This window comes from Anolis sagrei, chromosome 4, assembly GCF_037176765.1.
Source record: "Anolis sagrei isolate rAnoSag1 chromosome 4, rAnoSag1.mat, whole genome shotgun sequence".
NCBI lineage: Eukaryota > Metazoa > Chordata > Lepidosauria > Squamata > Dactyloidae > Anolis > Anolis sagrei.
In genome coordinates, this window is record NC_090024.1 from 140,642,697 (window position 1) to 140,655,796 (window position 13,100).

General features: G+C 39.1%; 1 protein-coding gene across 4 annotated transcripts in view; it reads left to right on the forward strand.

Annotated features, from left to right (window-relative positions):
- SEMA5A (semaphorin 5A) overlaps positions 1-13,100 on the forward strand; it is a 208,783-nt gene that overhangs the window by 114,583 nt on the left and 81,100 nt on the right. For all 4 annotated transcript variants that reach the window (XM_060774064.2, XM_060774065.2, XM_060774066.2 and 1 more), the window contains exons 5-8: positions 7,589-7,651; positions 9,018-9,116; positions 10,071-10,284; positions 11,288-11,573. In XM_060774064.2, coding sequence (XP_060630047.2) covers positions 7,589-7,651; positions 9,018-9,116; positions 10,071-10,284; positions 11,288-11,573 — 662 coding nt within the window. The remainder of the gene's footprint in view (positions 1-7,588; positions 7,652-9,017; positions 9,117-10,070; positions 10,285-11,287; positions 11,574-13,100) is intronic.

The following is a 13,100-nucleotide window of genomic DNA, read 5'->3' on the forward strand; positions in this document are numbered from 1 at the left end:
ACAGTACATTTTGTGGCTTGGATCCAGACTATTTTAAATACGAACCTATGAACATATGAACCTGCCAGAGATTAAAAGTCTTCAGGGGAAGGCTTTCACTTGGTTCTGCCACTATCCCAGGCCGGCTTGGAGAGGACATGAAAGAGAACCTTCTTAGTGGTGACTCCCACTCTCTGAAATCTCCTCCTGTAGGAGGCCAATCTGACCCCCTTTCTGCTGTTTTTTGCTGGCAGACAAGGCATTTTTGTTTAGGCTGACTTTAACATGTAAGCAGGGGAGTTTTTATGGGGATATTTTACCCTTTCCCCCCAAAATGTATTTATACTGTTTTATAAGATTTCAATTTTATTGTATTTGTTAATTTGTTGTTTTGAAAGCCACCAGCATTGTTCTCTGGAGGAAAGGGGGAACACAAATGCAGTAAATAATAAAAACAAAGTATTTTCTGGCAAATATATTAGTATGGGCAGTTGCTATCCAATGTATTTTGTGGGTGAAGGAAATGTATAAACACCTGCCAGCATTTTTGGATTCCTAGAGTAGACAAAGGCTGCTGATGAGGTGGCCACAATGAAAGGTCTGCTCTTGATATAGTTTTCAGTTCTTTCCCCAGAGCTTCTATTTCTGTGTTTCTTTAGCTCAAACTCTAACTTTTCATTACTGCCAGAAATTAATCACCTCCAACTAAGAGTATTCTTGGCCTCATACCTTTTAGTTTTGTTTCCCATTCTTCCGTTATTATCCCTCTGTCCAGTTGAGATTGTAAGCTCTTTATGAGTTAGGATGTCTCTTGGTCTCACTCTTTTTGCTTTTATATTGGACGTGTAATGCTGGTAAATAAATAATATGTATGATAAAAATGCAAGGCTTGCAGTTGTGTAAATGTGGCATTTGAAGTGGAGAAGAAGAGGGAAAGAAAGAAGAGATAGCTAAGCCAGGTTTTATATTTCAATTTTAATTTCTGAATTTGGCCTTTCAAGGCAATGGGACCTGCACTAAACCTGGAGATAAGATAAAATGGGGAAGGAGGGGGCTGTCAATATGTCTTTGGGTTTATTACATTTTCAGTCTTAATCATGTGGAACAGTGTGAAACAGAAGCATTGAAACAGTAGAAGTTATGGTTGTCAACTTTTTGACTAGACCTTTTCCCCATGCCTTTAAACAGGGACTTGATCAGCATTAATTAGGAGGTGAATATTTTATAGGCACGAAGATACATATAATCTCATTTCCTCATCGTTGCAGATCAAATCAAGGTTAAGGGCTTGGCTGTGGAGACAAGTTGAAAACTTGGACTTGTTTAGGCTATTGTTTTTCAAAATCAGACCTGTACCCGGGCCAGTTTGATGTATGACATTGGATTTTTCAACAGTTGAGTCATTTTCAAATATTACATTGGTGTTGAATGATTCTGCAGAAGAATTTCAGCATCAGGTTCCTCCCTTAATTTACACATGTTCATAGCTGTGGCAGTTTTTGAATTCTAGCAGCTCTGTGTCAACATAATCACATAAGCTTGGGAAATCGCTGTCTGTTATCATACTTCAATGTTTCCGCTTGCCGCTAAGGCTGGAAAGAGGCATTATGGGAACTGTTTGGTTACCAATTGAATCAGGAATCCCATTATGCTCTCTTCTTATCTAGCACTGCAAAACATTGTTAGTGACATCATTATCTTGTGTGTCTCTTTGGGGGTAGGATTCAAAGAATTCAGTATTCATGTAGATCTTGTAGTACCTTAGAGACCACCTAAGAGAATGAAGTTGGTAGCATAAACATTTCTAAACTCAATCTACCCACTCAGATGCATGGAGTGAAGTGCTGAGAAGAGATCATTATAGGTAAGTTGTGTAAGGAAATAGCAACAGAAATCCAAAGATGGGAGGGAAGATGTTGTCTTAAGCCAAGATGAATAGATAACCATGTAATATAAGGAGTTAATTGGAATATATTGTGAAGCTGGCTGGGAACCAGAAAGAAAATGTGATAAACTGGCAATGGGGGCCCTCATGAGGCTGGGATGTTAACTAGTGTTACAATGTGTGTAGTATGCCAAAAACCCAAACCCCAATCCACAGTTGGTGTGCTGGAATTTGTGGATATATTCCAACTTTACTGTTTCTCTTTATCTTGCCTTTAGGCAACATCATCACTTCTATCTTTATTCCCCTATGAGCAATTGTTAATACTGAATTTGTCAACTCATCACCATTGCCTGGAGTTTTCTATGGCTATTCACATATACAGTCTGCCTATAAATGTCTGCTTCTAGGCAGTTTGCTCCATGTAACAGAGGAAATAGACCTCGTGTGCATTTATATCATAGAATTAATGCAGTTTGACATCACTCAGTGCTATGGAATCCTAGAATTTGTAGTTTAGTTAGGCACCAGCATTTTTTGTCAGAGAAGGCTAAAGATCTTGTAATACTATGACTCCCATGGGTCCCTTGCATTGTGCCATGGCAGTTAAAGTGGGGTTAAACTGTATTAATTTGGGAATGTAGATGCACCACCAATTTACAAAAGCAATTATCCTACCAGTTTAGATTTTTTAGTCTCTGAGGGCCCTCCACACAGAACCCATAATGCAGGAGCTCGCGTGGTTTTACTGGAGGCATCCAAATAACATCTCCAGTAAACAGAATTAATTCAGGACAAAGCAGGAAAACCTGCTGTCCCATTAAATTGTTGACGGAGCTTTCCTGATGAGTCATTTCTATGAGTCAGGAGAGCTGCGGCAGCAGTTTGATGATGGTCAGGTAAGTAAATTTACTTTTTTTAGGGGAGGGGGTGTTTTGGGTGTCTGGGTATTCTCCTGGAAGGTACCGGGAGGACATCTAGACACCCCCAATGGAAAGTGTGGGGCTTTTGAGGCTGGTGTGTAGACTGAAGTCCAGCCTAGCCCGGGTTTTTTAAACCCGGTTCAGCGGGGACCTTCCTTCTGTATGGAACCAGCCTCAGAAAGAATAAACTTCTAATCATTCTGCAAAGCATACCTGGCTTCAAACCCATGTTTTAGAAGTTATCCCTGTTGTATCTCTAACTTCTAAATCTATTGATTGACTGCCACTTGGGGTAGTGGAGTATGCATGAACACTTTTTGTGTTGCTGAATTGTTACAAGGGAAACAGGAAAGAGGAAATACTTAGCTTCTGGCTTACTTGGCAGTGAAATGACTCCTGAAACATCTCATTTGTTTTCATTTCCGTTGGAGACTCACTCTCCTCTACCATCGCTGCACACCTTTTGTTCCTTTTGCCTACTGTCTTCCTTCTTCCCAGGATGTGTCTGGTGAGCACAGTGCAAGCTCTTCATCATTTGTACCTGTCATAGTTTGAATGATTTGGGAGATTTTAGAAAGCCCTTTGACACTTTGGGGAACTGTTTTCTTCATACTTCAATTTTGTGCTTTAAAATGCCTCCTGACCTCCAGCTCTCCTCTAGTCTAACACCTGCTTCCAACACTTATATTCTGTGTCCTTCTAATACAAGAAGACCTTTTAAAGCAATGTCCTAGCATGAAAGATTAATTCTTTTCTGCCCTCAGGAAGGCCTTTTCCATATTTCATGCTGCTCTAAGCAATTTCTTGGCAATACATTGAAAAAACAGAAGTAGGTCCTTCTGAAAGGTAGAAGTGAACCCAGAATCCAACCACGAACATTTGAGGATTTCTTAGCAAGAAGCTGAATGAGTTAAGTATCCTCTGAAGGCAGAAAGTCTAAAATCCATTAATGAGAGATCAGATCTTTGAGCTGCTCCTCTTCAAAATCAGCCCACGGTCTAATAATGTATATCAACTAATTATAATGTATTGCTTCCAGGAAATGAGCAGACAAAAGCCACCTGTGTGAAGCTATCAATCAGGGTTTTGGTTAAAATTTTGTTAAGACAGGTATGAAGTTTCCAAATTTGGAGAAGAATAACAGCTTTTTATTGACTATTTAAAAGAAGAAGAAAAATGAAAAGATTGTTATTTTTACAATATTAAGGGAAAATTAGTACTACAGGGATTTAGGATTAACAAAAAAGTATAAATAGAGAAGTTAGTGACAAGAATAACAAGATCTCTAATGATACCCAAAGGATCCTGGAAAGTTAATCTACCAGAAATAAGAAGAGTTATGACAAAAAGGATAGATGTTTTGATTATTAAGAAGGCAGCAGAGACAGGGGTAGAAAGTGTATTGTCAAAGGCTTGCCATTAAAATCCACAAGCATGTGGACAATTTCAACAGAAAGGAGGAAACCTTGAAAATGAACAAAATCTGGCTATCAGTATTTTAAAACTCTAAAATCAAAACAGTAAATAAAGAACAACACTCAAAAACAGGGGCATTTCAGACAAGAAACAATCAGGGCCAGCTATAATATTATAATGTAATACAATATAATGCTGCTGGTAGTAATATATTATAATTATATATTTTATATTACATGTAATATTAGTAATAATATTACAATATAATGGTATAGTACAATATTACTATAATACTGATATTGTGCTATGCTAATAATATAATATATTGTGTGTGTATATGTGTGTGTGTGTGTGTGTGTGTGTGTATGTATCTTCTAAGCTGTTCTGAGTCCCCTTCGGGGTGAGAAGGGCAGCACATAAATGTCATAAATAAATAAATAAACAATCACCTCCCTACAAAGGATTCCCCCAGGCAGTAAACAGCCAGACCTTGAAACTGCAAGGTCATTAAATGCGAATCAAGGTGGCCAACTGCAACATTCACACTTGCCTCAGACAGACAAGAGTTCTTTCTCCCACCTTGGACACAGACTTATAAACCCTACTTTTCTAGTTTCTAACATACCTCTGAGGATGCCTGCCATAGATGCAGGCAAAACGTCAGGAGAGAATGCTTCTGGAACATAGCCATACAGCCCGGAAAAGTCACAGCAACCCAGGGTAGGAAATGTTAGTTAGGGTTTTCTGGTCTCCATTTCTTAACTTTTCTGTCTTTTGTTTCAGTACATTGTATACCTGCTTTTCTATCTTTCTGTTTTAGATTAGCAAATAATTTTTTTATTTTCTTTTTTAACATTATATAAATCTTTTTGTATTAAATAACAATGGAAGATGATGATGATTTAAGATATTCAAAGTGTCCCTGTTCTATATCCACTCTTGTATCCTTTCCCATATCTTTACTATATATATATATATATAAAAGACAAGCGTGGAGTCTAGAAGCTGTTACTAAAGAAGTTTCAACTCTACTTCCAATGATGTCTTTTGGCGTTGCTGATGCCATGTCAAGGGAACATGGTGTTCATTTGAATTTGCACTGTAGTTAGGTGAAAACTTGCATCAGTGCTACAGATTGCTGGATCATACTTAGGCAGGAGAAGCTTTTTGCCAGTCGGTCTCAGCTGACAGCAAGGATTGTCAGCCATGTCTCCATGGAAACTGTCCCCTCAGCAGACAAAGAATGGATGATTCCTGTTCTCCTTTAATCCGTCAGTTTGGTAAAAGGAAGAACCCTTTGAAGTAGGGCCCCGTTGGGATATAAGACCCTCTCAGACATCATTTGGAATTTGTAATCCTGCTAATATGTTGCATGGGAAATTAATAATATATTATTGATCAGGAATAATCTTGCAGTCTTGACAAAGCACCCGTTTTATTCCCTTTAATATGCAGTTTAATGGACAAAATGTTTCCAAGAATTACTCCCAGTGGCACTATCTTTCCATGGTGTGGGAATCCATGGCCACGAGGGTCACGAGGCCATACTGATGGCAACAATGTACTGTTTCCCATGTCAAACAAGCTTTAGCTTGAGAGCCAGGCTAAATGTGCCAAACATCTGTTGTGCCAAACATCTATTGCAGGCACAGGCAAACTTGGTCCCTCCAGGTGTTTTGGACTTCAACTCCCACAATTCCTAACAGCCTACCGGCTGAGATCCGTTTTGGACTTCAGGTGTTTTGACTTTAGGTGTTTTGGACTTCAACTCCCACAATTCCTAACAGCCTACCGGCTGACATCCATTTTGGACTTCAGGTGTTTTGGACTTCAAGTGTTTTTGACTTCAACTCCCACAATTCCTAACAGCCTACCGGCTGACATCCATTTTGGACTTCAGGTGTTTTGGACTTTAAGTGTTTTTGACTTCAACTCCCGCAATTCCTAACAGCCTACCAGCTGAGATCCGTTTTGGAGTTCAGGTGTTTTGGACTTTAAGTGTTTTGGACTTCAACTCCCACAATTCCTAACAGCCTACAGGCTGTAGGTATAGAGCATTCATCCTATCTGAAATCCCATGGCTGCCTCCTACAGACTTCTGGGGATTGTAGTTTAGAAGGGGATGCAATAAAGTCTAGACGTCAGGTATGGCCAGGCGAAGGCCTTGAGGAACAAGGGACACACACACACACACATAAGACAGGGCAGTGGAGTGCTATCACCGTATATTATATTTTTCTTTGCTGCCACCAAATACTTATTAAGGTTTCTTTTGCTGCCAGCTTCTATTGTTTCATAGACCACCTCCTTGCCAGAATGTTTAAGAAGACAAACAAACTCTTCAGGTGAAATGAAACAAGAATATGTTTTTTAGTTTGTTCTTGAACAATAAAGATGTGTAGTGGTTTCAATAATCTGTCAGGCTTTACTTCTTACAGAGAAAGGAATTCCTTAAAGGCAATGTTCCACATGCGGGAATACAAGCAGGTTATTTTGAACCTTTTGAATCCTCTTTCCACACTACCAGTGCTGGACCATAGTTTCATACCAGTAGGGCTCCTTTTTTGTGGGGATTTGTAAAAAGACACCATGATGTAATGGGTTGAATGGAAAGACATGTGTTGGCAGCTGAATGGCTGAGCATGCTAGGAGCCAGAATTCCGATTGGCTACTGTAGCTTGCTACTGAGACAAACGGTTTTAACTGTCACTTTCACCTCGGAGAGTGAGGAGAGTGCTGACTGGAAACAGCCGGGAAGGAAATGGCTGCCAACTCTCTGAAGCCTGATCATTTCTAAGGCATGAAGCACATTTTAAGGATGGTTTAAAGGGACTATTCTCTGTAAGAATTCAGAGAGACTATTTTATATATTGTTGCTCTGTTACTCATTACACAAATCTGAGTGACACATTATTATACAGCAGGGTATATTTTGGTTCAGAAACAGTGGTAAAGCTTCTATTTATTTACATCTACAACCCCCCACAATTTTCAACTTGATAAAGTTGCAGGAGCTCTGAAGATCAATCTGGAGTAGATTCAGCAACCTTGTGGTGACTAATGACCCCTCTACTCAGGAAGATAGGAAAGAGCAGTTATATGCCTTTTAAAATATGGAATGATTCATAAATCTGTGTCTCTCCCCTCCATGCTTTATACATGAACAGAGAAAAATAGATAAAAAGCAAACATGGCTCCCCCGTCACTTTTGACTTGGCTCTCAATCCACTGCAGATTGAGTTCAGCATTTATCACAGTGTTTGATTTCACATGCAGTTTGAAATGATTGTGGCCAATTGGAAGTGCGCCTCCATTCTCTCTAAAGTGGACCTCTGTGTTTTTCTTGCCTTTGACTGCAAACAATGCTTGTGTTTTCATGTTTTAGGGTGTGGAATGGCGTTGTGATGAGGCTACTGAAAAAGCTTGTTACAGTAAAGGTAAATCAAAGGTGAGTATGTAGTTCTGAATCCATTTCTAGATATAAAGGAGAAAATGCAACGGTATCCTCATTTCCATGCACATTTATTCAGAAGGAAACCCCACTGATTTCTGGGGAACATCGTGCAACAGAGAATTGCCATATATGTAATTGGGTTAATCCTAATAGAAAAAAATGTTAAATGGGTTAAAATCTATGTGGGATAAAGGAACAAAAGAGCAGATCTAAATCCAATTGATAATCCAAACTCTAGTGGACTATTTAAATCAGTTGCTGAATACAGAGTTAATACATATGTAAATTCAACAAATCCAGTCCGTCTACTTTATTTGGAACTAAAAACAGCATTTAGGACATGGTGCTTAATGTAATACCTTCCCCGCCAAGAAGCTCATTTGAGTCAAATGATTTTTTTTTTCGATAAAGACTTTCACATAGATTACCTGCGTAGTTCAAATTCTGTAAAGTTAGTATTGAAATTTCATTTAAATCTCATTGCTTCAATGGATCTACTCTTGCTGGGTCTTCCAGTTTGATTGAGAACATGGGCCTCCTACAAGTTTTTCATCCTGTTCATGGACAACTGGCAGGTCCAGAGGTGGATTATCATGCATGTATGTTTCAAGCTCCATCTGAATAACTATGGTATGCTGAACTCATAACCTCAACAGAAACAACTATGTTGTTAGCATTTACCATTCTGGAAGGAAGTTTTTGAGTCACTCGCTTCTCAGGGCTTAGGGTAAAAAGAAGAAGAAAAAATGACCACATTGAATTTATGGGATAAACTCTGAATTAATTATGAAGATTAATCCTGATAGGAAAAGCTCCTTGTTTTCCTTACTAGTTTTGGCCCATTCTTTTAGGAGGAAATCAATAGAAACAGTGAACATATTTTGAAACCATAAGCCTGGTCATGAGATAATCTTAGTTTCTCCAATAAAAACAAAACAAAAGAATAGGCAGGTGGAAAGTGAGAAAAATACAAATATCTCTAGTTTGCTCCCCCCACCCCCAATATTGAAAAAAGAAAAATCAATTTATTATTTGCTGCAGCCTCTGCTGCAGTCCTGTGCTATTTTTGATAGGGACTTTGATAAATAGCATAAAATAGCAGTGGAGTTGGTGGCAAATAATCAGCAAATAATCAAATCTGAGAAAGTTTAACCTGCAAATGTAGAGGTATGACTGTATAATCTGATTTCTCATCCCGTCAGTTGCATTCAGAGCTGGTTTATCCAAATTTTTCATGTTCAGGCACATACTGTAGGGTAGCACTGAACTATAGCTTATATTTTATTTAGTGTGTGCTGCTTGTGAAATATTAGTGACCCTGATTCTCACCCCTCTCCCCTTTTTGCTGTTGTTTTTGCAGGAAGAATGTCAGAATTACATCCGTGTTCTCCTTATTGGTGGGGACAAGCTCTTTACATGTGGAACGAATGCTTTTACACCTATTTGCACTAATCGAACCGTAAGAATATGAACAAATCCACATTATAAACTGTTTTAATACATATCCCATCTTGCAGGGAATCCTAGATACTGTAATTTTGCTGGATGGAAGTGGCACCAGGGGTACACAGGGAAGGCCCTTTTCTTTGATTGTGTACCTTTGGATCCCCTTCCCAAGAGAGAGCCACTTGTGTCGTTCTTTATGCATCAAATATAGGCTCTATTGAAAGAGAAAAACTTCACAACCTGTATCAAACTGCAATCTCCAATTTCCTGAAATTTTACAAATATGTCCTTCAGTGCCCTTCATTGGCTATTTTAGGCCCCAGAGAGGCCTTTTATAAAATAGGATTCATACCTCTCCCCATTATATATGCCACATAGCTAATCTCTACCAAGGCATTCAGCAATCTACGTTATGTGAATATGCATAACGCGGGAACTGAATTGTCCTCCTTGCTTCTAGCACTTTCCTTGTATACAAAGTGATAAACCAAAATTGAGATTCTCATCTTTGGGGTTTAGAATTGCTTGGAGAACTTCCATCTGTAGAGCAGGCTCTTTTCTTCAGAGCCTGAAGAAAATGGTGATGGGTGGATGGAACTGATATATCCACCACTAGAATCATAGAGTTGGAAGAGACCTTGTGGGCCATCCAGACCAACCCCCTACCAAGAATGCGGTTGTTTAAAGCACCTCCAACAGATGACCATCCAGCCTCTGTTTAGAAGCCTCCATAGAAGGAATCTCCACCATACTTCGGTGTAGAGAGTTCCACTGCTGAACAGCTCTCACAGTCAGAAAGTTCTTCCTAATGTTCAGGTAGAACATTCAGGTGTCACTAAATTGCTGACATCAGAATAGGAGTAGCTAGAAAGTGGTCACTTCAAATTATCCTTTTGAATGTGACATTGTGGACTTATTTATAACTATTGTGATTATTTCTTTTCCATCCTCACACTTCCTGTTATAGCTAAATAACCTGGAAGAGATACATGATCAGATCAGTGGCATGGCGCGATGCCCATACAGTCCCCAGCACAACTCCACAGCTCTCTTAGCCAGTACTGGTGAGTTATATGCTGCAACCGTCATGGACTTTCCTGGAAGGGATCCTGCCATTTATCGCAGCTTAGGGATTCTTCCTCCCCTCCGAACAGCACAGTATAACTCCAAGTGGCTCAATGGTGAGTACATGGAAGATGCATTATTTCTATGGTTAAATGCTGTTTTTGAATGAGATAAGTTGCTTCATTGTGAAGGGGGAAATCCATGTGCATAATCTATCATGCTTCTGAAACCTTCTTCCTTGATTCCTGCAGGTTTGTAGGGTTGGTCTCCTTAGCCTTTAAAGTAGAAGGCTTAAAACTGGCAATTATAGAGAGAGAGAGAAAAGGCAAAAAGGCAGCAAGAGTGGGACTGTAAATGGTTAAGAGTAAAATGCCGACATAAAGCCGTAGTTTAGAGGCAGTGTTTAAACTCTGCCTTCCAGATTAAATCCATAGCATTTTTAGAAAAAATATATAATTGATATGTAGATTTTGCCTGTCTGTGGAGAATTGCTGTAGCACATCCCTCCCTTTGTCCTTGTCTGTGTCATTGTCATTATCAAGATCAACATATTAATGTCCATAGTACTTTACAGAATTCTACAAGCAAAAAAAGTAAGGAAAAAAAAGATGAGTTCTTGCTTTCAATTAATTGACAGTCTGTTGAGAGAGACAGAGAGGTGACAAGGGACAAATATGTATATGAAATGCAGTTGCACATGGTTAAGATTGCAGGTGGGAAAGAGAACAAGGGATTTCTCAAAGACCTTGTAGAAAAGGTGAGTTTTTGAGATGTATCTGAATAAAAAGGGACAACGTCTAGTTCTGGAGTGGCCATCTCAATCATAAAGAGAGATGAAAATAAATGAGTGGAGTTAATTTTGTGAGAAGACATTTATAGGACAAGATGAGAGCGGAAGAGCAAAATTCACCCACTCCCCATTTATGGATATGTTATGTTTCAAAATTTTTCTAAAATCTTGAATATCGTAAGTCTTGTCATCTTCAGAATTAGATGTCTGATGGTTAATCAACACTAATGCAAGTGTAATGTTTTCTCCCTTGTGGGGAAAAAAAGCTACACTAAAATGAAAAAGTTATTTTCCTGTAATTTTTATCCCTGTCCTAAACTGTATTTCAGAACCAAATTTTGTGTCTTCCTATGACATTGGAAATTTCGTGTATTTCTTCTTCCGAGAGAATGCTGTGGAACATGACTGTGGGAAAATAGTATTTTCTCGGGCTGCTCGAGTTTGTAAGAATGACATCGGGGGCAGGTTTTTGCTAGAGGACACTTGGACCACCTTCATGAAAGCTCGTCTGAACTGTTCCCTCCCTGGAGAAATCCCATTTTACTACAATGAATTACAGAGTACGTTCTTCCTGCCAGAACTGGACTTAATCTACGGGATCTTTACCACTAATGTGTATGTAGTTTATGCAGTATTTTTATTTCTAGACTGTTCAGAATAAACGTGAGGAAGAGGTCTTATGACTTCCCATACATCCCAGGAAACACATACTGCCAAACAGTGGGCTATCTTTAAAATAGTTTTTAAACACCCAGAAAATTAATTAGGAGTGTTGAAATACACCTATTCATTGACAAGAATTCCATTAATAACCATCATACTGCACTTTTTAAAAAGGTTGGAGAAAACAGACAGGACAATTGCAGTGTTATTGTTATAAAGTGAAGGAGATCTCTTGATCCAAGGCAAAAGGTTCTACAATATGATGTCATGTTGCTTGAGGAACGAAACGTTATCAAGAATGCCCATGTGGGCTTCACAAGGCAGGGAACCCATTTCAGAGCCAGGGTGCTGTAGTGTGGATGGTATTGCCTTATGTCCCAGCAAACTAAAATTAGGATGCTGCTGGGGTGTCCAGGGGGAGGACATGTCTCAAAGATAGAAATGATCATGTGGAGCCAGGCAGAAAATAATAGTCCTACAGCAATAGCAGTATCATTCCATTTTCACTACCATGGCAACATCCTATGAAATCTTGGGATTGATAGTTTGGTGAGGCTGTAGGTTTTCCACCCTAAAAAAACTCCCACATTATAGAATTCCTCAGGATGCTGCTTTGGCAGTTAAAGTGGAATCTTAGCTCTATAACTTGGCAATGGGAAATGGTTCTGACATGTTTATAGCAGGACATGTTCCCCGATACTACTACCCATCATTACTAGCTGGGCTGGTTAGGACTGGTGGAAGTTGCACTCCAGTAAACATTTGGAATGCCACATATTCCTCTATTCTGTTTGAAAGGTAACAATGAGCACTTCCGATGTCATTCTGAAATGCATTGGAAGTGAAGGCAAGTAATAGATGTTGACTGCTTTCTGTTTACTGTGGTTGTCAATTGAAAGAAGCAAGGTGCATGTTCCTGTTGAAAAGATGTTGGGCTGTGTTTTGCATGCGTTTTGGTTGTATATTTAGTTTTCTTTAGAATTAGGTGAATGTAGTAGAGAAAATAAAAGTATATTGATTGACATTGTGTTTAGGAATTATATAGTTCATTAAGGAATTATATAGTTCATTAAGAGCAAGTCTTGGGAAGAAACACAAGTGGCCCTTCTGAAACAATCCACTCCCCTCTAGTCTTGTCTTCATAGTTTTCTCTCTCTTTTCCATTTGGGTGTCATTTTTCACCCTTTCTCCCATTTGTGTCCAAAATGCCATTTTTCTATATCATAGTGGGATATTTCATGCTATTTGTAGAGTTTAAATTGAAGCAATTTTATGTCTTTATAGTTGCAGGAATCCCCATGCCCATTTATCAAGGGGCAATTGTTTTCTCCTAGCAAAATCTGCCCTTTCCCTACCCTTTGTGCCCCAGCGATTTTGGGGTGCCATCTTTGGGGGGTTTTCCCCTGCCAGTAGGAAAACATTGCCGATGGTTGAATGGGTTTTGAAGGGAAAGTCAAACACAGCCAACCAGGAAATGAA